Source organism: Mesocricetus auratus, unplaced genomic scaffold (genome assembly GCF_017639785.1).
Source record: "Mesocricetus auratus isolate SY011 unplaced genomic scaffold, BCM_Maur_2.0 Super-Scaffold_100026, whole genome shotgun sequence".
Classification (NCBI taxonomy): Eukaryota; Metazoa; Chordata; class Mammalia; order Rodentia; family Cricetidae; genus Mesocricetus; species Mesocricetus auratus.
Window position 1 is genome coordinate 18,980,771 of NW_024429207.1, and position 25,223 is coordinate 19,005,993.

The 25,223-nt window shown below is 40.1% G+C and overlaps 2 protein-coding genes across 6 annotated transcripts in view; one reads left to right on the plus strand and one right to left on the minus strand.

Annotated features, from left to right (window-relative positions):
- The window catches only part of Purg (purine rich element binding protein G), a 31,730-nt gene extending 20,691 nt beyond the window's left edge, over positions 1-11,039 (minus strand). Inside the window, exons 1-2 of one of the 2 annotated variants that reach the window (XM_013110778.3) lie at positions 10,956-11,039; positions 9,804-10,676 (exon numbers count right to left, since the gene is read on the minus strand). In XM_013110778.3, coding sequence (XP_012966232.1) covers positions 9,804-10,670 — 867 coding nt within the window. In that variant the 5' untranslated portion in view covers positions 10,671-10,676; positions 10,956-11,039. Of the gene's footprint in view, positions 10,677-10,955 lie in introns of both variants that reach the window. The other variant, XM_013110777.3, reaches the window with a different exon arrangement.
- Positions 11,040-11,521: 482 nt separating this feature from the next.
- Wrn (WRN RecQ like helicase) overlaps positions 11,522-25,223 on the plus strand; it is a 96,034-nt gene continuing 82,332 nt past the window's right edge. For all 4 annotated transcript variants that reach the window (XM_013110800.3, XM_005066605.4, XM_013110799.3 and 1 more), the window contains exon 1: positions 11,522-11,693. The gene's annotated coding sequence lies outside the window, so the exon portion shown is untranslated. The remainder of the gene's footprint in view (positions 11,694-25,223) is intronic.

Here is a 25,223-nt window from a genome sequence, read left to right on the forward strand (position 1 = left end):
TCCAGCAATGTAGTAGTAGTTTAAAATAGATAATTCAATATTAGTTATTAGTACTGATGAAACCTTTATTGTCACTCTTTTACAACCCCCCATCTCTCTCTTTAAAGATGGGGTCTTTTGTATTCCAGACTGACCTACATTTCTATATAGCCAAGAATGATTCTAAACTTTCTACTCATCTTAAACTCTTAGCTAACTATGGTAAGGATGCCAAGAGTGGCTGAGCGAAGGACCAGTCCTCCTTTCTTACAATCCATATAGATCTATCTTAATTCAAAGAGCAGCTCTGGCCTTTATCATGTTTTATTTGAAAAATTAAACAGGGTAAAGAGTAGGGTCATGGTGGTAGACTCTCACTGAATTCCAGTTGGGTATAGTAGGTGGGAGGGAAAAAAGATGACTAGTGAACTGAATTCTAGAGTTCTCTTTTTATACCTGGTTACAACATGGTAAACTCTTTAAAGTACCTACTAAACAGCAACAGATTTCATCCTGTTAGAATTCTAGATTGTGAAATCATTGGTACAAATCTTACTGCCTCTGAAGAACATGGAGGCCAATACAGCAGTTTCCGAAGCAAATTAGCAAGTGGCAATAACGTTCTAACATTGTTTTCTCTATTCTTAGCTCATCATTTCATGGTTCTAGTGTTTTGATCTGTTGTGAAGTTTTTGTATTTCAAGTGTGTACTTTTAGGTAAAGTTGTTTGCAGTGTTTGACAGTAGGCTGAAGAAACTCTCTCCAAATGACAAATGCAAAGAAGTAACAAACTAAATGGTTCTCTCATGCTCCACTGAGACTCCAAACACCACCAAGAGAGGCAACTGAAAACTGAAAATGTGCTATTTTGAGGAGAGGGAGGAGAAAACAGAGAAAGAATACTGTCTACAATAGTCAATTTATTCTATGGAATTTGTTCGAAATTAGACCAACTAAATTAGTACTGTGAACTACCACCAGGCCAAAGACATGAAATGTTTTGGGAAAAAAATAACTGTATGTGCACTAGTGCTTTGAAGACAATCAAAATATTCTTGTGCGTATGTTCTTTAAAACACAAGCAGGTTATTCCTAAATGCTGTCTTTGATTGTCTGTTGAGAACAGCATCACTCTTTTAACACTGTTCTTTTGGCAGGGGATGGCATTGCACAATGGAGGACTAGAGTGCTTACAGGATGTCCCTATGACCACAGCCTAGCTACTTCTCCATTCACCAACGCTCGTATTTTCCCAAGGCTCAAACAACAAACAAAGCATTAGGATATTTAATCTGTGTACAGCCTAGTAAGTACAGACATACAAGAGAACCATGCTGTTCCAGGTACGTGTTCTTCCTTGTGTTCAACATTATTATTTGTACAATAGTATTCAATACGGCCAAAGAATAGAGAATCAGAGTCAGTACTTCATTCTCTGGGACACTAGGGCGACAGTCGCCACTACCACTTAGCATTGTATTTTATGATTATTCCAGGAATGGCATTTGAACAATGATGCTAGGTTTTAAGAATTACTCTGCCTTGCAGAATGTAAGAGATGATTATAGAATATATTGAAGAAACAAACCACACTCCTTCAAAAATGAGACATTTAAAAATGTTCCCCTCAAAATATAAAGTAGATGACAATAGTAGTATAAAGTGTAAGCAGTGTAGTTAGTATGCTACTGGTTTTGAGAGTCTAGGACAAGACTTTATATTGTGTGGCTAAGGAGATCACAGGTGCCATGGACCTCACACAACTGTTGTTTCTGTCTAATGTCCAGTGCCGGTATCCTTGACCTACTGACTCTTTCACACTCCAATGATTCAGAGTTTAAGTTTAGGAGTAAACCCAACACAGTACTTTTATCACATGAAGAATGTACCTAACAGAAGTTAAATCAGGTTACAGAATCAGGTCTTACTACTTCCCCAGTTCCTATGTTCAAGCTTAAGAAGGGATTGGGAATATTTCTCTTACTCATGTCAGATTGAGTTCTCGTTAAAAGGAAGAAGAAAAAAAAAACTACGAGTTACTGCTTTTCTGATTCTCTTCTTTTTGTTTCTTTTATGTAACCTGATAGAATCTACAATAAATAAAATCCCGAAGAGTATTACCCCACAGAACCACATTCTCTATAGTACTTTCTGAGTGAAAAACTCTGGCTTTAGTCAGCTAAATCAGTCAGATTTATACCATTAGTTTAATAAAGATTATGAGGAGAAACTTTCTCCTCTTCCAAGTTATACTTTGTACAACTCAAATACTGTAGGAAATTTTAAGGGTCAGTTTTTTAAAAAAAAATCTTATTATTTCCTAAAACCCTAGAAAGTGTATAGAACAGTTGTAGAGACAAAGCATAAGAGAAAGGAGTGAGAAGGCAGACAGTTGCTACTGAGTGTCTGAGTCAGTCTTAACCAAGACACTCTTCTATTTGAGCAAGCTATTTTCACTATGCTTTACAAGGGAGTGCCTTCCCAATGGCCACACTGACCACTGCACTTCAGTGTGTTGGTGGGTGTCACCGTAGTCAGTAAAAACAATTTTTCACAAGGAAAACACAAAGATGATAAAATTTAGGAATGATAATGCACCAAAGACATCAAGGGAACTCTGACTAGGAATTGGAAATTATTAATTTTGCCCTAAATTTAAACACAATTCAATTTTGAAGGTGAATTTCACCTTTTTTTGGTCTATTCTCTATGAATACAGAGAAATATGTACACACTACTTAAGTTTAAACAGTATAAGCAGATGCTGGCCAGTTTTACAGATCCAAAAAGGATGGTGAAGTTATTCATTAAATATGATGCAATTCTCTCACGATTTTAAAATGTTTAAAAGGATCATATCTACTGACAATACCTCTCTCCTGAACAACAAATTTTACCACCAACCACACAGATACTACCATAAAGTTTAAGCCATGTCTTTTAATTTTCATATTTTTTTCTCAGAAAGTTTACAGGTACCAATCTATTAAAAGAATCCCTCAGGGGCTGGAGAGATGGCTCAGTGGTTAAGAGCACTGACTGTTCTTCCGGAGGACCCAGGTTCAATTCCCAGCACCCACATGGCAGCTCACAAGTGTCTGTAACTCCAGTTCTAGGGGACCTGACACCCTCACAAAGACATACATGCAGACAAAACACCAATACACATAAAATAAAAATAAATAAAGAATCCTTCAGCCTATGTTTAAGATATATTTCTAATTCTGTTAGATATTTTACCTGGTTGCTTTCACTTATGAAACTGAAGGGTTCAAGGGCAGAATATTTAATGCTTCAGTTTTTTTTCTTTTCTTGGTAGTCAACAGAAAAGAGAAGAGGTCATAGAGTGTATGTTCCCCCTCCCACCAGGGCCTGTCAGAGAACTATTAGTTTGCTTCCATTTTCAGGAATAGTAATACTTGCCAATTTCTTCTTGTTTTCTCTTGTCTAGCCTTACTTTTCAACAGTTACATTTGCTACTTCATATTTTTCCAGCAGATGACTTAGTTGTACTCGCAGCCACTTTCTAAGTTACACTTTCCCCAAATTATCATAGGCCCCGAATTTCTGACAGACTCTGGCCCATTAAAAAAAATAAATAAAAAGTCCAACCTTTTGAGGGTTGGCAAGTGGCTCAGTGGCAGAGTGTTTGCTCAGCATTGGTCCTCAGTTCCCCAGACACACACACACACACACACACACACACACACACACACACACACACACACACACACAGGTGTGCATGCTCCCCCCCCAAAAAACCCCAAATCCAAGAAACAAACCAAAAAATTAGTGCGTCAAATGCTTAGAACAGTGCTGTTTCTTTGTGTAGACTTGGATTTGAAGAGCTGTTAAATAAGCTTTATACCTTTCCTATTATACAGACCAGTATTTCCTGTTAATAAATCAAGCGATGTCAACAAAGCCACAGCATCAAATTTTTCACTGCAGTTCTAATGTTCATGTGCTCATAATGGCAAGGTCTTTGGATGCATAAACAGTGGCACAGCTAGGAAGGATCGAAAGCTATAATTTGCTAAAGCTTTTAAATATCAGTGCTTTTCATTAGAGAGCATGGCTCACCTCACATATAGTAACTTGGCTAAATTATCAATATCCAGATCCCCCCTGAACTGATGTGTTACTTCAGGAGAAAATGGCAGTATTTTTTTGAGAGAGGAAAAATGGGGTGATGTGGAAGGGGAGGTGGGGAGGAATGAGGAAACCAGGATGTGAAATTGCGTATTTTTACACATAAAAATAAATAGACATATTCGATGGATTTACATGCTATTTTCTTGACGTCTTTTCTGTATAATATAAAACTAAATGACATGCTAACCAAATAAAACATGATATTTAGTAAAAAGAAAATAATTCCTTAAATGCCAGACCTAAAGCTGCTACTGTCAGGTATGGGAACGTGCATGTTTATGCATTTAAAAAAATACATGTATATACATGTTTGCACATGAGAACGCCTCTAAAAGGAAACACAAGAAATTGATAACACTAATTGCTACTTTTTACTGCTTATTGCAGCATCGTATTATTATTTTGGAGACAGAGGTTCATGTAGCTCAGGCTGTCCTCAAACTTGCTATGTAGTCGAGGATGACCTTGAACTTTGTTCCTCCTGCCTTCATCTCCCCAGTGTTGGTGTTATAAGTGGTGTGGCAATCAAACCCAGGGCTTTTTCCATTGCAGGCAAATATTCCATCAACTGAACTATATTCTTAGTCCCATAAACCTGATACTGTATGAATATTTTTCCTATTAAAATGTTAAAACTTACTATTAAAATAAATGACTGAGAAAAGTCACATCAAATTAAGAATAAAGATCGATTTTTTTCCATTATACAAGAAAATGGTAAAAACTTCCTGTAACATCTACCTATGCATATTGACCATATTTCTTTTATTGTCGATTTACTGTGATCTAAAAATCCAATTTACATGCAATATTGCATTGGGAAACACATTTTTCCTGTACTCCAGTGCTGTAATACTGTAGACCATAGACTATCTCAACAGCAGGCTAACTCTGTATTCACTTCCTTTGATGAGCTAGCCATTAGCCACAATTCCTCTATGAAAGTCAAGAAATCCTTAAGGAAACATCAGAAAGATTTTAATGAATCTTATCTGGCAATGACAAATCTTTGATCTGTACCATGCTGGGGACACAGAATCAACGTTAACTTCCTTTGACAAGACATCTTGCCAAAGACTTTTGGTGTTGGAGTAAAGACAGATTTCAGACTAGGTGGTGACTCACCAAAGCCCTTACCTAGAGTTTGGAAGAGGATGTCTTGGTTTCAGTGAAAGACACTTGGAAAGAGGCAAGAAAAAATTTTACATAAAATCCCAGTTTTCAGACAACCAATTAAAACTCAAATCAAGCCTCACTCATTTAAATAGTAAATAAACTATAAAACAAATCTAAAGGAATGACAATAAATACATCAGTTTTCAATGATAGCTGCTAAGTAAAAATGACTATCTGAGAGTATATTCCAATTTCATCCTCTTCAAACTGTGCAGCTCAGGTAAATGTTTATTTTACTGAAAATATTTGCAAAATTACAATATAAATCCATGATTATATTAAGATAGGATGACTATATATAATGTTTCTTATCTATAGATATAAATAAACGCGATAAATATAGCACACTCTTGATAAATTGTTAGTACACAGGGTTTCTCAGTAAAGTACATACAACCTATTATTAAGCAACAATTATTTAGTTTTCAAATATACATCTTCAAATGTGTTCAGGGTAGAAGGATACACCAAACTCCCCAGTTCCCTTTTGAGTTGGTGAAGGTTAATACTTTTGCAGACTTTGAAATATCCTATTTATTTTAGCAACTTACAAAGCTCTTTATATTCCTTATTTAAAATTTTATTTCTTTAGTCTGGTGATTTTTAAAATATAAGCTAACCATACTTTTAATTCTAGTGCTGTAGCATGTACTGTCCTTTTATAACTTAAACACATTTTAACAATGGAACAGAACCATTAAGAAAGTTATCTGGCCAGATTCCCCGATTTGGTTTTTAGAGTATTATGGGAAGTCTCAAGTAGACATAGTCTGAACTGCAATACTAATCTGGATTAGGAATAGTTTTATATTATTCTAGTCCTTAATACAAATATGATCTACTTTAAAATTCCTTGTTAAATGAACTGAGATTTGTTTTAAAACCATCTTTTGTCCTTGTTCTCCATTACATCGACTTAATGGAAACCTGTTACAATAGTTCTAACACAAACATGTGCATGCAAGAGATCACCTTACAGATTCTAACTACATAGTTACTGAAACACATCCTGCCTGTCAAGTGGCATAAATGTACATCTTCTATATACAAAAGGTAAAGTGCATTATTAAATTAGTGAACTGACAGATTGTCTGCCTGGACCATATAGCTTTCAAATAGACAAATGTGAAATTCTTCCATTAGAACCAATCATTTCAAGAGGCTCTAAATAGCTTTTCCACCCTGTCATTTATTTTTTTGGCCATGCTCTTTAGTGCAAATAAGCTTGTGTTTGACTCAAGTTTAAGGGACATGGCAGTTTGGGGCTTTAAGAAGGAAAATAATAAAATGTGGCAGAACTTGAATATCTTTATAATACATTGCATCTTTTGCATATAAGCAGCACTAATGTGCTGCCTTCAATAACTAGGAGCACACAACTACTGAGGAACCCGTTTCCAGATTTTATACTATTAGCTTATGTTATTACAGTTTGAGTCTGTCCACATTATGCTCGATTACTATGTGCAAACATCATCAATGTTTTAGCATTATACAGTGAACTAGTAATTTTGGTTACTAACTTCAATGCTCATTTTTTGTTTCTAACATCCAGTTTCCTTAAGAGTTTAATGCCTTCAAGGCAAGGATCCTGTTATTTTGAATACCATGTACACTTGCAGCTCCACTTAGGTTACAAATGACAATAAATAAAATTTGTATTGCACAGATAAAAATAGTAGCTTATTTTATAAGATACATGGTAATACACATCCTAAATCCAGATGTTTGAACTGGATCACAATTATGGCTAATGAACTCTTGGGAATTGTAAGTATCAAAAAAATCATATCATCATACCATTTTTCAATGAATATATTAACTATGTAAAGGCAAACAAAGGATTGGTAGAAGTCTTAATGACTGTAGAGTGTGTTCAATTGCCAGTATATATGTATCTACCCAACCTGTAGCTTTGAGATGGCAAAAACTTTGAAGTATACATACAAGGTAGAAAATCTGGCTATTTAACTTGTTCTTTACTTAAATAATTAATGTGAAATGAAGTTAATAATATGTATATACAGTGAATTAAAATATATTTATCTTCACGTCTGACATGTGTATATATGCACGTATATATATATACACACTCAAACCTCATCAGACTAAAAACCAAAAAGAAATCAGTTCATCCTAATGGATATAAATATTTAAAAAAGGAAGATAAGATTTTAAGAGCGAGCATACACTCACAGCAATAGTGATAGGAACAGTTGAATATGGAATATTCACAGCTCCAGTTCGCCGAAATCTGACAGGTTGATTACTATTGATAGGCACTATGATGGGCAGCAATAACAATCAGTAGTACAGTAATTCAAGTGCACACCACTCCTTCATATACCCAAACTACTTTTTAGCAAGCCTACATAGTTACGTTAGTTTACACAGTTAGGACTGTTTAAGAATCCTTGCTACTTTTATAGTCTCAACACCCACCATGTGCTATTGACTTTAGTACTAACATTATCTTCTAACCTTCAGTTGTTCCACAGTGATCCAGATGGTTCACAACGATAATGAACTGAGTGAGATTCCATCATAGTACTTCAAGAAATGTGAAATATAATCTGCAACCAACACCAGTAGGTATGTCTGGGCTACTAGCTGCTTGTTCTTAAGTAACAGAAACCAGTGAAATCAACTTCCTTAATTCATTCCACAGTCTCCTTAGTGACCTAAGTGTAACGTGTTTGGGAAAAAGTTCCAGAGGGAAAATTGTTAAGAATAAATTCTGATTTGCTTATAGCGCATCAGAGAAGAGTCACACTCTGACCTCAATCTTGCAGCCAGCTCTCACCAATGAGAACTGTATTTGGGGAGTTGAAATCAGTGTCTGTCTCTTAAACAGGATTATATGACCTTACTGTGGGACAGTGACTGATCCCAGGACCAAACACAATTTCATTTAGAATAAAATGTATCCCAACAGATGAAATTTTAGTCAGTTAACAAGGGATATTGGTACATGTATATTCTATACCCACTTGTTTAAAAATTGCTTGAGTGTTTAAAGATTCAGGTGGCACTTTCTGGAAAGTGAGTTTTAATACAGGCAAATGGATATGTCTTGTGTAGAGTAAACCTCTTGAAGAATCAGAAGGAGCACCTTGGAAATTGCCTGAATTTTCCTTTTGAATGTTTATAACCAATCTTGTTTCCAAATATTGTATCTCCCAGACTGCAAGTTTGTATTCTAAATGCTTTTTTTTTCTACTCAGCAAAAGAAGGAGTTAAAGTATCTGTATCATATCAGATTTATAATGGAAGTTTGACATGATTTTAAGGGCAGCAAATACTAAAGTGCTACTAAAATATATTAGATGTATTTTTACATCTAATTTTTCAATCAACTGGTGCACCAACCCTATGAAATACATAAATGGGGAAGCATAAAATACAACACTTTGAACATTCATGATAGATTTTAAGAAAAAAAAAATGAATGCGAATGATCATGAAAGGCTAAAACATCAAATTTTCCATAGCAAAGCCACTGGATGAAAACCTCCCTCTCAACAGTGACATAAATATAATTCTCAAAACTTTAGAAAGTCAATAAAATATATAGTACAGGAAACAGAGATGAGATTGTAACTAGCTTAGAATAATTCATTAAAACTCTTCCATGGCTTTGATATGGCAACTAAAACTGTAGGGTTACCACAAAATTTGAAATTACAGAACACTATAAATAGTAACTGTTAAGGAATACGACATTGTATTTGAAAGGTTTAATAACCTATTAACATTTGATCTTTTAGAGTGGCATTAGCTAATATTCAGCTACCCAATGAACAATTATTCCTATTTGTACTTTCATAAAGAAATATACTATACTTGGAGGTCAATTTCTATTTCTGTGGTAACTTCCTTACAGGTAAACTTAGCAATTTTTAATGAAGTATGAATGGGACTTTCTTGGGGGGGGGAGGATTTGTTAAACAGAAATTCACACTTTCATATTAAGTAGATATATCATTTTCAGGATTCTGTCATAGTGCAATGTAAATCTTTAGCTATGGTGTTTAACGGTCAGAATGTCACATTTTGTGCTGATCTGCATACTTCAATCGTCTGGAGCAGCTGAAGCAGCCAAACTATTTAGCTCTGGGGAGGTTAAAATTCCCATGAGAATCATAGTGATCTATGTGTAACATGAGAATCAGACTTCTTGAAGTATAAACTACTAGAGGTATTACTGATAACAAAGGGCCCAAAAGAGGAAAAATTTCTTGAAATGATTATGGATCAGTACTGTTAGCCAATTAATGATTTTTAAATTTTGCCTGATGGAGTTCAATTTCATGCTAGTCGAGGCATTCTTGTTCTTCACCACTGGCCCTTCTGCCATCCATTCTCTTTTCTTTATGGCTGTTGCAAATTTTCCTCATCTCTTCTTCATACTTGATAAAATTCTCCCCAAACCTTGTCCAAGCTTTGAATGGAACAGTAATAGTATTACGGTAAGGTGGCCTCACCTCACTTACCTTCAGGAAAATTCCATATTTATTAGAGCCCACATCAAAGTAGAACCTTTTATTGTCCACTCTGAAAGAGGTCCCCTCGGGGAGTTCAAGTGGCTCATCATCTCCACATCTTCGTTCTTCTATATCTCCTTCGCCATAGTCTTCAATCAGCTGAACCAAGGCATCACGAAACTCAATCATTCCTTGTGCTGGGAGGACAATCGTCTGTTCCTGGCCCAAACCGTGGCCAAAGTAACCAATCATGCCAGTGCCCCGCATCATGGTCTGTCTGATCCTTAGGAAGCGGCCTCGCTGATTCTCCTTTAGGTCTAGGTAGTACTTCCTATTGTCCCTCTCGATATAGTCTGTTTTGAGGACACTGTGAGGATGCTCTTCTGAGCCCACGGACACCGGCGGGGAGGGTGCAGAGTGCTTCTGCCGCCTCCTGGAGACTTGCTCTTTGCTCTGACCATGCTCTTGCTTGTGGCCTTTCAGACCCAGGTGGGCATAGTGTTCGATGAAATCGCCTAGACAGTCCTTCAGCTCTGCGGCCACTGACAGGGAGAGGGTCAGTTTACTCTTTCTGATATTGTCCTGCCGGCCTCTCCCTATCCAGACTTCAGCTATCTTTAGGAAGCGGCCCCTGGAGCTTTGCTTCACGTCTAGGTAAAACCTTTTTTTCTGGATGTCCACTCGTTTGGAGGCCAGCTCCTGGATTTCGGATGCGCCCCCAGCCTGATTAGGGGTGGCTGACGCGGAGTAGTGGGGGTAGTGAGAGTGCTGGGCCTGGGGATAGAGTCTGCTCTTGCTTAGGCCAGAGCCCCCCACATTCTTGCCTCCGCGACCACGGCCGCCGCCGCCACCTCCCCTTCGCCTGGCTCTTTCCATCTTCAGCTGCAAGTGACAAACAGACACATGGGGTGGGATGGGGGAGGGGTGTTGAGAACAATCGCAGACGCCCCTGGGTCCGCACTGCCCCCGCCGCCGCCGCCGCCGCCGCCGCCCGGAACCCCCACTCCGGCTCGGCTCTCGCGCTCCGGCCTCGGCCGGCTCCGCACCGCGCACGCAGCATCCCTCGGCCGCCCGGGGCCTCCCGCTCCGATTCCCGCAAGCCGCCGGCCGCCCAGCTCGGGTTCGGCAGCCCCAGGGGTCCCCCAGCCAGCCGACACTCACATCATCTCCGTCAGCGCCACCGATGCCCTTCACGACCACCGCCGCCGCCGCCAGCTCTCGGCCCCTCCGCCGCAGCCGCCGCCTCCCCGCCTCCTTCCCCGCCGCCGCCGCCGCCGCGCGCTCTGCCCCCCGCCGGAGCAGCGGGGCAGGGGCATCGCCTGCGGCGCCCACCGCCGCCGCCGCCGCCGCGCCTCCTGCGGCCGCTGCCTGGATTCGGGCACCGGCCCCACGCCGCGGGGAGGGCGGGAGGGAGGCGGGGAGCTGCCGGCGGGGCCGGGCTGCGGACCCCGCCTCCCCAGCCGCGCTAGCGGAAAGAGGGGGGCTCGGGCTTTGCCTCCGGGCGCGCCCTGATGGCAGCCAGCGCGCGGGGACCCGGCGTGCGTGAGAGCCGGCTGGAGAGGTGGCGGGAGCCTGGCACTTCCCGCGGCTCGCCCGCACCTGTTTCGGGACTACATTTCCCGGCGTGCCCGGCGACCGTCAGCTTTGAGCATGCGCGCCGCGCCGGCCTACAGGGATGGCTGCGGTGGGAGGGCGGCGGGGCGGGGAGCAGTTGGGCGGGGCCGCGGGCAGAGTGCAGGGGAGGGCAGCGTCCAGAGCAGGAGGGCACCTGGGCGCTTGCTGGTGTAAAGTTAGTGTATGTGGGACCTCGCCCGATGCCTGGGTTGTGGGGCTTTGCTCCTCAGCCCTCCATAAGTCATCCTGCTGAAGGAGAAGACCGTGGATGTGGCTGTTCTCAGGGTAACGTGTCTTCCACGCTTTGCTTCTCCCCTCTGCGTACCCCAGGCTGTATCTACGCACCTTGCACCCTTGGCGTCCCCTGGGGTGGTGTTTGGGAGATTCCTAGAAAGGAAACCCGCCCCCTTTCCCATTCAGATTCCGGGGAGAGAGGCCTGGGGACCTCAGGCCTCCTCTGGCCCTATCAGTTAGTGGACTTTCCCGCCCCTTCCGCCTCTGTTCCTCGCTCCCCGAGAGGCCAGCTTTCAGATGAGGGCTGAGATTACTAAATCAGGGGGAGCAACCGGCCTTCCACGCTTGGGCAAATTGTATTGGATCTCTTAAGTTCAAGTCATTATACTTAATGGACTTTTTGTCTTGTTCAATATGACTTGTTCTCTGATAGACGTGGTGTGTAAAAAACCTGGAGAGCAATCTTTAGGGTGCTAATTCAGAGTCCCCAAATTGCAGTAATTTAGGCTTTATTTTTCTTTGGTTTTGTTGAGACAGGGCTTCTCTTCTGCATCCCCCTCACACGTTTAGCCCAGGCTGTCCTCGACTCGAACTCAAGACAATCTTGCTGCTCTGCAATGCCCTTCCTGACTTTGTGTTAGAGACTGTTTGCAAAGCCTGGGGCGGATAGGGGAGTTGAATACCAGTCTTCCCTCCTTTCTCCTCTTGCCTCGAGGATGGAATCCCCTACTCACCTCCTTGTTACAGAGCTCTGCTATAGAATGACGTCTCAGTTCTGTGTGAACTAAGCATGTAATCGTTGAGCACTGCTCAAGGCATTAGAGACAACAACATGAATTGGACAGGGAGAAAATTGATCCTTTTAGAGCTTAAATTTTAGTGGAAAGAGACACGCAAACTACCAAGTATAGTATGTCTAAGTAAAAGAGGGCTGAAGGCCAGTGGGGGCTGGGAGCTGTAGTTTCCCAGTAGTTTCACTGGGAAGGAAGTGACAGATCACCTGGTGGCTACTCCAGAAAAAAGAAAGTGCAAAAGCTTGCAGGAGGCTGCCTGTAGTTATGAGCTACCCAGAAGAGTCACTAAGGCAGAGAAAATAAGGCTGCTGGTGGAGATCAGAGATTTTGTGCAGGATTTGTTGATTGTTCTGGAAACTGCTGGAGACTTGTAAGGGGAACGACTTTATTAGAAGAATCCTTAAAGCCTGGCAGTGGTGGCAGAGGCAGGGGGATCTCTGTGAGTTTGAAGCCAGCCTGGTCTATAGAGCGAGTTCCAGGACTGCCAGAGCTACACAGAGAAACCCTTTTTCAACAACAAAACAAAAAACAAATCAAACAAACAAACAAACAAACCAAAAAAAAAAAACCACACAAGGCTGGGTGGTGGTGGCTCACGCCTTTAATCCCAGCACTCGGGAGGCAGAGGCAGGTGGATCTATGTGAGTTCGAGGCCAGGCTGGACCGACAGCCTCCAAAACAATACAGAGAAACCCTGTCTCGAAAAACCAAAAAACAAACAAACAAACAAACTTAGAATTTGTAAGATATATACATATATATATAATTTTCCAACTCAATATTTGAAGTACAATTCAGTGATATTAACTACATCCTTCATGTGCAAATATCACCACTATTTGCTTCTAAAACATATTTTTTGTTGTTGCTTTGGGTTCTTGTTTGCATGTTTTTGGGTGCTAGGCATTGCTCACACTAAATATCTTCTACTGAGCCACACCCTAGCCCTATTTCTAGAACTTTGTCTTCATCCTAAGCAGAAACTCTGAAACTATGGAGCAATAACTTATTGCCTCCTCTTCCCAGGCCCCAATAATTTGTAATATATCTTATGAATCTACCCATTTCAGATAGTTCATCTAAGTAGAGCCATAAATATTCGTCCTTTTCATTTCTGACAGATGAGGTTCAGTGTGTTTTCAAAGTCCATCGATGCTGTGGTTTATAACCCAGCTTAATTCCCATTTTAAGGGTGAATTATGTTTCATCTTGTATATAAGAGTGAATTATATTTCATCATGTATATGAACCATATGTTGCTTGTCCTTTAAACTATTAATAGATAGGTTGTTTCCTCATGTTTTTTAATCCATACTCTCTTTTTAATTTTATTTTAATTTTTTAGGTTTAGCTCTTTTATTCCAGTTCGTATTTCATTTGAATTAAGGGTTCATCTTCACTCTTTTACATTTGGAAATGCAGCTTGTGAACAAAGCTTTTTTTTATTTAAACTTGCTTGGTTAAATGTATTTCTAGGTATTTTACTATTTTAAATGATGCTGTAAATGGCATTGCTTTTTTTTTCTTTTAGATTATTCAGTTTGGTGTATGAGAACAGCAGATATTTTTGGGTTGATCTTGAACTCTGTTGATTTTTTTTTTTTTGATTAGGTCTAGTAGCTTTCTAGTCAGTTCCCTAGGGTTTTCATGTATAGGATTTTGCTATCTGTTAAGATAGGTATAGCTTTACTTTTTCCTAGTTTAGATGTTCTATTAGCTGTGGTTCTTCAGAGCAGTGGTTTTTCCCCCTTCTTCATGCTGTGACCCCTTAACACAGTTCCTCATGTTGTCGTGACTCCAACCATAACATTATTTTAGTAGCTGTAATTTTGCTGCTGTTATGAATTTTAGTGTAACTGTCTGATATGCAGATGTTCTTATGTTACCTCTGTGAAACGGTCGTTTGGCCCCCGAAGGGGTCATGACCCACGGTTGAGAACCACTGGGGAAGGAGATATAAGGAGAGAGGAATGTTATCAAATGTCCTCAGAGGTAGGGAGGATAGCAAATAGGTAAAGGAAAAACTGTAGATGGCCAGAAGTACAGATGACTCCCTTAGAGTCGGAGATTTAAAGGGAAGACCAGTCTATCTGAGTGGTTTTTCTTTTCCCCACCCGATACATGCATGTAGGGAAAAGTGGTGGAAGAAACTTCCTTTCATTTAGTTAGGGTTAGTTTTTCAGGGGAAGGGCACTGAAGCTAAGGGCGCATGCAGGAAAACAGTTCAGTGGTAGAGCATATGGCTAGCATGCAGAAAGCCATAGGATTGATGCCTAGCGCAATATAAAACATATGGCTACAGGGTATTAATGACTAAATATTTTTATTGACAAGAATACTTTCAGTGGAAAAACCAGAGTCAAACTGACTTCAGCCATAGCTTCCATAGCCTCTTATAAGCTGCTTCCTGAAGCAGGGTGGCCTGGAAACATTTGGACTATCTCTGGCCTTGCTTCGTTGTCTGCTATGAAGCCATTTTCATGGTGGTCACCTTTATGGTTGAAAGATGCATCTTGAGTCAATCTTGAATATACAGTTCTTCCTTCGCATCTAACCAAATGTAAAAGTGTCCTTTCTCTTAGTGTGGAAGTAGAATCCTAAGTATTGTTGCTGCTTGACTCCCTTGGAGCTAGTAATTATAGCCAGATGATGGTGGACTAGAGAACCAAGACCTGGGTTGTATTTTCTTATCCCCAGATGATTGCTATGAGTAATTCCTGTTGGCCTTAATTAGGTTTTACTTCTGTTACTGCTGATGAGGTCAGTTCTAAACAGCTAGTTTTAGTACTAGTGCATTTATGTTAGGGAAAGTTAAGTTTAGGAGAGTAGAATGTTATTAAAATGTATTGTAAACAGTGGGCCTCTTCCCTTCTTTCTTAGTATGTACAGACACATGTATGTATTGACTTTTTGTGATGTTGCAGATTGAATCCAGACCCCATGTAAGCTAGGTACTCCGTGGCTCGTAGAGTGATATCCCTGCTTCCCAGTGTTGAGATCACTAGTCTTTTTCCTCCTTTCATTCTTTTCATTTATTTAAAAAAATCTAAAACTTTATATTTGTTCTTGGGATGCCAATTTGAAAAGATATAAAGCAGTATTTATTATTTATTCTCAGATTTATATTATTGCTGGCTTGTATGAAAGATGTAGGTAAGGGGTTGGTGTGGGAGAAGGAAAGAAAAGACGTGTGAGAAAATATCATGCCTGATAAGAAACAAATTACAGAGTGTTGAAACAGGTTCACATGTGTGACCCTCAGTCTCATTCTGTCCTCTGTAAGGGTACCTGGTGACTAATACAGATTCTCCTCGTGTATTCTTTGCCTTTGTGTATATAGTCAGACTGCTGTGTCTGTGATTACATTTGCATATTTCATTGACTATTCAGAAGTATCAGGTGTGTGTGTGTGCGCGTGTGCCTGTACTGAATTGTAGGTGGAGTTTTCTGTCTTGCCAGCTTGCTCCTCAATAACTACACAGAGACTGAATATTAATTATAAATGCTTGGCCGATGCATCAGGCTTGTTTTTAGCTAGCTCTTAGAACTTAAATTAACCCATTTCTATTAATCTATATGCTGCCCTGTGGCTCATTTACCTTATGTTTGTACTTCCCATCCTGCTCCCTCTGCATCTCCTGGAGTCTCCTGAGACTCCTCCTGCTTCTTCTTCCCAGCATTCACTCAGTCTGGGTCTCCTGCCTAACCTTATCCTGCCTCGCTATAAGCCATTCAGCTTCTTTATTAAACTAGTCATAGTGACGTCTCTTCACACAGTGAAAAGGATCACAATGGATCCCTTTGTCTTTCTCATTATTTCCTACAACTATTTTATTTTTATGTGGGAGCCCATGCTCTGCTCACACCCTTTATTGACTGGCGTATTGCCCAGTCCCTTTGTTCTTCTTGAGACAGGGTCTCACTCTCTATCCCCGGCTGCCTTGGAACTCACTGTGTTGCCCAAGCTGGCCTTGACTAGTGACAGTTATCCTGCCTCAGCCTCCCCAGTGTCTGGATTACAGGAATGAGCTGCATGCTGGGCAGGAATTGTGCTATTAAGATGATACTTGAAGTCCAAAAGGAGTCTGGGACTAATTAACAGTTCACTGATATGGCTTTCTTCCCATCTCTGCTACCTTCTGTATGCTGGCTTTATTTCCTGGCTTTCCCCGAATGGAGGCTTCATTCATGGCAGCAAAGTGGCTGTAGAAGGCCTGAGCTTTACATTCTCAAACAGAAGTCATTGAGTTAGGTCATTTTCTTAAAAGAACAAGACTATTATTCTTAGAAATAGTCTTAGATATCTCAAAAACTCCTCTTGTGTCTGTTTAGACTTGAGTCATGTTTTGCCCTTAAACCATATGCAGGCTGTGGCTTGATCTTAGGCCTGAGTTTGAGCCACTGTGCAAGGGGAATGAGGATTCCTTTTAGGCCAATTGGGTCCAATATAGGCGCTGTCTTAGTAGGTAACTGTTTGTTATCTGAATTAAATTTATTGTTGTAGTGCAGAATGGATGCTGTCTAGGCAACCATGAATGTCCACTTAAAAATGAGACCTATGAAATTTCATCTCGGGCTTTGTGAAGTAAGAGTAATAAATATAAGAAGAAAAGTAGACACCTAAGCAAGTTTTAAATGGACTTCCTTGAAAACTTTCTTTGCTGTTTCCCAGTTTATAATGATTGATTTTAGCTGACTTGCTAAAGCTACTCACAGAACAGAGGAAATTCATTAAAAATGATGAATTATTTAGTTGGACAGTGAAATTGAATTATAAAGCATTTCCCTGTGCCATGCATTCAGTTCAGGTCAAGTTGTCTTCCTGGTTTATGGGCAGTGCAGCCCTTCACCATGACACAGGAGAGAGAGGGAAAGGGAAAGGGGAATGGATGGAAAAGGAGAGGAAAGCAGAGGAGAGAGAGTAGGGGGAAGAGGGAGACAGGGAGAGGAGAGCAGAAGAGAGGAGAGACAGCCCTTTTCCCTTTTCTTTGTGGCTAGCCTTGTAATTTCATTGTTTTGTATTTGATTGATTTACATTTGTACATTATTTTAGTTGGCCCTTATTAATACAAAACTGTATCTTATATAATATTGACAGTTAGGAAAATGTGTTAGATACCTAAAAGAAATGGTATCTCGCTGGGCGGTGGTGGCGCACACCTTTAATCCCAGCACTCGGGAGGCAGAGACAGGCGGATGTCTGTGAGTTCGAGACCAGCCTGGTCTACAAGAGCTAGTTCCAGGACAGCCTCCAAAGCCAAAGAGAAACCCTGTCTCGAAAAACCAAAAAAAAAAAAAAAAAAAAAAAAAGAAAGAAAGGAATGGCATCTCAAAAACCAGCCTATTATTGCTCAGAATTGCTTTGACTCACCATGGTTGAGTGCTAATAGGTGGTTTTATTTAGGTTTTCTTTTCTTTTTTTTAATTTGGGATGTTTTCAGGGAAATTAGGACAAGCAAAAATGTATGTGTTAGTGAAATTTTTAAGATCTATTTAATTAAGGAATCTAATGAGAACTTTGTTATTGATTTCTTTGTTTTCTGTTTTCCTCATTCCTGTCTTTAAAATAATCTGTAGGTTTGTATATTGTATATACGTACATATATATGCATAATAGTTTCTAGTAAGTGTAGCCAATGTGTACAGTCTCATTTTCTGAAAATATGTAAATGTAACAGATTAGCTTGACACAAACTGTAGTCACTTAGGAAGAGGGAACCTCAGTTGAGGAGGTGTTCCTATCAGATTGGCCAATGGGCAAGCGTGTGGAGCATCTTCTTGATTAATGATTGTTGTGGGAAGGCCCAGCTCACCATGTGGTGCCACCCCTGCTCAGGTGGTCCTCTGGTGTATACAAAAGCAGGCTGAGCTAGTCAGAGGGAGCAAGGCAGTAGGTAACATTCCTCTCTGGTCTTTCCTTGGGTTCCTGCCTTTAGGGTCCTGCCTTGACTTTCCTTCATAACGGACTGTAACTTATAAGGCAAACAAACATTTTCCCCTTCCAAGGTTGTTTTTGGTCAGTTTTTATCACAGCAACAAAGAAGCAAACTAGGATCACCACAAGTTCTTTTATCCATTAATTTGTTTATGGGTATCTATGCTAATTTCATAACTTGCCTAATGTGAATACTGTTGTGGAACACTTAAGTGTATAGTCTATTACATGTTGACTGTCATGTGTTTTAGGAGTGGTAGGGCTAGATCATATATTAGTTCTACTTTTAGTCTTTTTTGAGGAACCTCTATGCCAGTTTCCATAGTAGCTGCACTAATTTACATTCTCCTTAATTTCAGTGACTACTGTTCATTCAAAAAATGTTATTCAAAATCTACATGCTGTAAAGTTTCTGTAGTTTGTTTTGCTACTGAGATGTAGTTTTCTTGCATTATTTGAGTTATTTCATTATTTTGTTATTTATTTATGCAAATTTGGGTCTGTCTTAGGATTTCTGTTGCCATTAAGAGACACCATGACCATGGCAACTCTTTCTTTCTTTTTCAAAAACAAGGAATCTTTTATTATTTAATGAGTTAACTGTCTTTAGCTTGGGTCCTTCATCTGTTCATCATGGCGAATGGTGTGAGGCCCTAAGAAACTGTGAGTCAGGGAACTTATTGGGCAGCATAAGGGGAGTGTCTAGGGGTATGAAACAGTCTGAGGATTGGTGTGCTTCCAGGCTTGGGTGACTTGCCCTGTTGATTGGTTAACTGGTTGTTATGGGCTATGGGTCCTCCCAGGGTGGTTGCTTTGTTCTGCATGTCATTGATATGCCACTTTTACCATAAAGCGCATGGCAACTCTTATAAAGGAAAACATTCAATTGTAGTGGCTGCTTATAGTTCAGAGGCTTAGTCCATTATTGTTGTTGTGGGAAGCAAGGCAGGATCTAGGCATACACAGTGCTAGAAGACTTGAGAGTTCTTACATCTTGACTTACAGGCAACAGGAAGTGGCCTGAGACACTGGGTGGGGCTTGAGCCTTTATGATATCTCAAAGCCCACTTCCACAGTGACACTGAAAGGGGTAAACTAAACTCAAAGGCTTCACTTCTAATAATCTAGAAATAAAGGAACCAGACCCTCACTCAGCCCCTGCTTTAGCAGCCATAACAGGCTACAGAAAAGACACGTAGGCCTCTGACACAAGGAAACTCCAGATCCTCTGGCCTCCTGAAGTCTAGGGCCAAAACTGAAGACAAAGAAACTCCAGACCTCCTCCTCCCCAGTCCCAGCCTCCTAGATGCTTGGTTCCTGGGAACTGTTTGGCCAGAAAAGAAACTCCAAGGGAGACCAAAACCTCCCCTGTAGTCTCCAGGATATGGTTCTGAAAACTATTGGTATTTATGTACAATAGGCTACTTGGAAGTAACAAGAAATCATAAATGTTCCCTCTCAGCACTGACCAATGAAAATAATTGGTGCACAGGTATTTCATGCCAAAATATGACTTTGAGAAATTCTCCTAATTATTCCCAATGTCAACTAATCAGAAACTGACCCATACCTACTGATGTCATCCTATAACTTTTGTCTTTAAAACTCCAACAAGGCCATACCCACTCCAACAAATCCATGCTTCTTAGTAGTGCCACTGCCTTTGGGGGCCATTTTCTTTCAGGCCATCACAGAGTCTAAATGTGATTTATCTTGAAAGTAGCTCTTTGAGCTATTGTATAGGGCATACGAGCCAGTCAAAGATGGTGTTGAGGGGAAGTCAGATGGGCGAGTCCTGAGTTGTTTAAAAAAAAAGATTGGTTGCCTAGATTGAACCAGATGAGATCACTACATGAACAGCTCATTTTCATTAGGTAAAGCATAGGGCGCCTAGATGCATGATAGGCTGACCTTTAAAACCATTGGCTGTCTGTGTTCCCCCAACCCCCCCCCCCCGTGTTTTTTTCCTTTAAAAGATGCTTGCTATAAGACAATAAACAAGTTCCTGCTTGACTAGACTCCCTGCTGTGCCTGATTGTCTCCGGGATTCTGGGAGGCTGGGAAATGGGCAAGCAGCACACTTAACCTTCCTCCAACCCAGTTCAGCCTTCTGTGGTTGGGCTAAGACCCTGCACTATTGAAAGAAAAGTGTATTCCTTAGCTGTTGGTTTAAATATTCTATAAAAGTCTGTTCATTTGATCTTTGTTTTAGTTTCTCTCAAATTTCTTTGCTGAGTTTGTTTCGTCTGAATTATCTATCTATAGATAAGACTAGAGTATTAAAGTTACAAAGTCTAGAATTGGATCTACTTATCCCCAATATATCCAGTTGTCTGTATGTTGTGTGTTTTGTGAGACTGGGCATGTCAGTGTGTCTTATATATAATTTAGAACTATTCCACCTTCTTGAACTTCCTTCTATATTGCTATGTAGTGACCTTCTATATTCCTTTTATTTTTGGCTTGAAGTCTGCATTGTCAGATGTGAGCATAGTTGTTTCTGTTTGATTTCTGTTTTTGTTTGCTTAGAATATCATTTCTCCATCCTTGCACTTATTTAAATCTATGTATATAGTTGCTATTTAAATCTATGTGTATAGTTGCTAGTGAGATGAGTTTCTTGCAGACAGCAAACAATTGAATTTATTTTCCCCCATGTGGAAGATCAAATTCAGGGTATTGTATATGCTTGTCAGGCACTCTAATTACTGAGCTAACTTCCTTCATTGTTTCTTCATGTTTTAATTAGAGAGTTAAAATTATTTATGTTTAGAGTTATTGCTGAAAGTAAATTTCCCCATTTTTCATATAGACACTTGTTTACTGGGTTAATGTTTTATTTTTCCCGAATTTTATTTATCTATTTTATTGATATTTATTTTGTGCTTATATATTTTACTTCTTTTGTATGTTGTATTCCTTATCTTTGTGATGCTGGTATAGTTATTGTAGGCATTTCGGGCTGGATGGGGATAGGGATGGGTCAGGTATTCTGGCACTCTGGAGTCACAGAATATTGAGTGTTACACAGCTCAGGTGGAAAAGTATCCAGGAGCTCTGGAGCCAAGGACTACCACAGGTTGTAGTAAGTTTAGCAGCTTACAGCCTTGCCTCAGGGGCTTCCCCAATGTATTTGCTCCAGCAGCACAAGGTCTTCCAGCTGGGGTTGTTTGCCCAGTGTAGCAGTTTTGCTCTGCAGGAGGTTTCTCAGGCGAAGTTGCTACAGTTCAGCTCTGCTGCCAGAGAGCAAAGCGGAGAGTGGGGAGCTCTGCCAAGAGAAGGTTTCCCGGGCAAGTGTTACAGCCCTGCTTGCTCTGCTCTGCTCTGCCCAGGGTCGTCCCTGCTCTGTTGCCGCTGCAAAGATCTTCACCCAAAGCTCATCCAAGGGGTTTATTGGAAAGAAGACTCCAGGAGAGTGGCTGCCCTCTGCCCAAGTGGCAGAGGACAGCCTGATAGCTCAAACAGCCACAAGCTGAACAGGCACAAGGTTTATATAGGGCTTCCAGGGTGGGGATTGGTCAGATTTTAGTGCTGAGCTCAGATTGGCTAGAGCTCCTGCTTGGGGGATTGGTTAGTTTTCTGCACAGGATTAGGGTCAGATTTGGCTCTGGTCTCAGAGCCAAAGTGTGTTTCTTTCTCTGGTCCTTTTTAGCCTTTTGGCTCCAATTTTAGGGCCAGGGTGCATTTCTTTCACTGACTCTGATTCCAGGGACAAAGTGTGTTCTTTTGGCACTGGTTTCAAGGTCAGGGTACATTTCTTTAGTTCTGGTTGCAGGGCCAAAGTGTGTTTCTTTGGCTCTGCTCAGGGTGTGTTTCTTTGACTGGTCCCTTTTCCTTACAGTTATTTTATTTTATGTATGTCATTGAAGGTGTTTTTCTCCTTTTATTTTAAAGAATGATTTTGATGGTTACAGTAATTTTATAGGGCTTGAAATACATCAATCTGTGATCATCTAGCCTTTGGATTTCTGCTAAAAATTCTCATAAATTGTCTTTGTAAGTAATTTGATGCTTTTGTTCAGCTCTATCATTCTTCTATTGTCTTTATGCTTGACATTTTAACTATAATGTAAACTAGAGGTAATTCTGGTTGTATATATTTGGGGTTCTACACACATCATACTTCAATGTCTATTTCTTTTTTCTAGCTTTGGGGAGTTTTCTGCTATAATTTTATTCGATAGGTATTAATGTCTTTGTCCCTTCTTTTATAAGTCAGATTTGATCTCTTAATAGTATGTCATTAGTTTTGTAGTCATGCTTGATTATTACTTTTTATTTATCACTATCTGAATGTAAGAATTACTCAAATTTATTGTATATTTCTAATTTTTCTACTGTTTTATATAGTTACTTGTAAATCATTCAGTTGTTTATTTGCAGTTTTTTATTTGAGGTGAACTTTTTGTTTTCAATTTTTTTTCTTCTTCAAAATCTCTCTGCTGATTTATTGTCCAAATTGCAAAATATATTTTCTAAGTCTTGAATTGATGTCTTTATTTTAGTCATGTGTTTATTGACCTCACTGATGGTTTTATATCTGGTGTTTTAAGTAATCAGACATTTCTAACATTTCCACATTTATGAGTATAGTTATTACAGAATTAGGACATTTTGGAGGAGTTATATTTCTTGCCTTTTCATATCTTTTGTGTTACAGTTTGCATCTGTTTGGAGAGATAACTCCTTGGGTTTTAATGGTGGTTATCACTTAATGAGCACCCTTCTCTGTGATCTCAGACCTCTAGAACTGCTCAGAGAGGAGAAAAACAAAACAAAACAAAACAAAACACCATACCAGCAACACTGAAGCACAAGTGATGTAGAAATGCAATGAAATCAGTTAAAAGACAAGTGCTATCTTTGCTTGCAGTAATCAGAAAAGAAAGTTGCAAAATCACATGGAATTAGCTGTGAAGTTTAGAGAGCCTGGTGTGATGGCTCATGCCTGTAATCACAGCATTTAGAAGGCTGAAGCAGAAGGATCACTGTGGTTTCAAGGTGGTCCTGGACAATATAGTGAATTCTATTGTAGCCTGAGCTATAAAGTGAGACTGTTGAATAAAGTAATAAAACAAAGGGACAGGCAGCAAGGTTAAATGAAAGGACAAAAAGACAAAAGAAGAGTAAAAATCAATATCCAATTATGAAGTAAAGAAAAATATGTAAAAATTAGATAGAGATGAATGAAAAATAAAACATGAAAGAGCTTTTAAAATTAAAGGCAATGCTAAAAATATTGTTAAAGAAACAAAGACAGTGGGTGGTGGTGGTGCATGCGGAGACCTCTGTGAGTTGGAGGCCAGCCTGGTCTACAGAATGGGTTCCAGGACAGCCTCCAAAAAAATACAGAGAAAGCCTGTCTTGATACAAACCAAAAAACTCCAAAACCCAAACAAAACAAAACCAAACAACAAACAAGAAACAAAGACAAATAAATGGAGAAGCTTCTGTTGGAATCCACCAAGTCTAGAGTGGGTTGTGTATTCTCAGTGAGTCCTACTGTAATTCTTTCTCTCCTCACTGTGGAGAGTTGGGTTAAGGCTTGAGAACACCAAGGGTTTCTCCTGTGACTAGGGGTACAGGTCTTTTGCCTCAGGGCAGCCTGCTTACTTCGTGGTTACATCTTTGGTTTTGCTGCCACCTAGTCTCCCAGGAATCTGTGGTTGGAGCTGTGGATTGTGTCTGCTTTTCTCTGCATTGCTTTTCTGTTTCTCCATGCCTTTTCTCTTTTTCCAGAACCTCACATACATTCTAATGCTCCTCTTCGTTCCCCTGGAACAGTCTGTCTTCTGTTACCCTGACTCTTCTTGCACAGTATTTCACAAAAGTAGCAGCAATCTGCCTGGAACTTACCCACAGAATTTACCTGGAATCCTGTACTCACAGAATCTCAGCCCCTTCCAAGAGATCCCATTATATTACAGGAGACAGGGCAGAGCAGTAAAAGACAGTCACCCTCATCAGGGCTCCAGTGCATGATGCCCATGGTAGCATGCACCTTTCCTTGCAGAACCTGGGAAACGGAGGCTGGAAGGAAGACCATGAGTTTGAAGTCAGTCTGGGTTTATATAGCAAGACACTGTCTCAAAAACAGACATACAAAAACAAAATACAGAAACCCAAAACAAAAACAAAACCCAATTCAAGTATAAGTGTTGAGAGATAGCCTTTTCCTTGCCAGAGGCTTGGTCCCCCCCACCCCCCACCAGTCGCCTGGGCTCTGCTGCGTTGTAGTCCCCACATAACACACAAGACGCTGTATTAATTATGAAGCTGTTGGCCTTGCTTGTTTCTTTCAGGACTTCCCCAACATATAAGTATAGTTTAAAAACATCTGACATCATGGCTGGACATTGGTGGTGCATGCCTTTAATACTAGCACTCTGAGGCAGAGGCAGAAGTGGATCTCTGTGATTTTGAGGGCCAGTGTACCCTACAAGAGTGAGTACCACGACAGCCAGGGCTACGCAGGGAAACCTTGTCTCAAAAAACAAAACAAACAAAAAACCCAAACAAAACAAAAAATCCATCTGTGTGGTAGCATACACCTTTAAAAAATCTGGCATCATTTTTATTGGTATTTATGTTATTAGCAGTGTGGTCAATAAAACTAATAGTATCTGGGCTGGGCTTAGTGTTAGGGTGCTTGGCTATGTGCTTTCATAGGCTCAGTTTCCAACTCTGAAAACAAAACTAAATACAAAATCCCCACCAACCCCTAGAATTATGAGATAGAGTAAAATATAATTATATTTTGCAGATGAGGAAATGAGAGTTTAGGAAAACTCATTCAAGGTCACAGTGATACTATGTGATCATATGTGAAAGCATAACTTTCTTTTTTAAAAA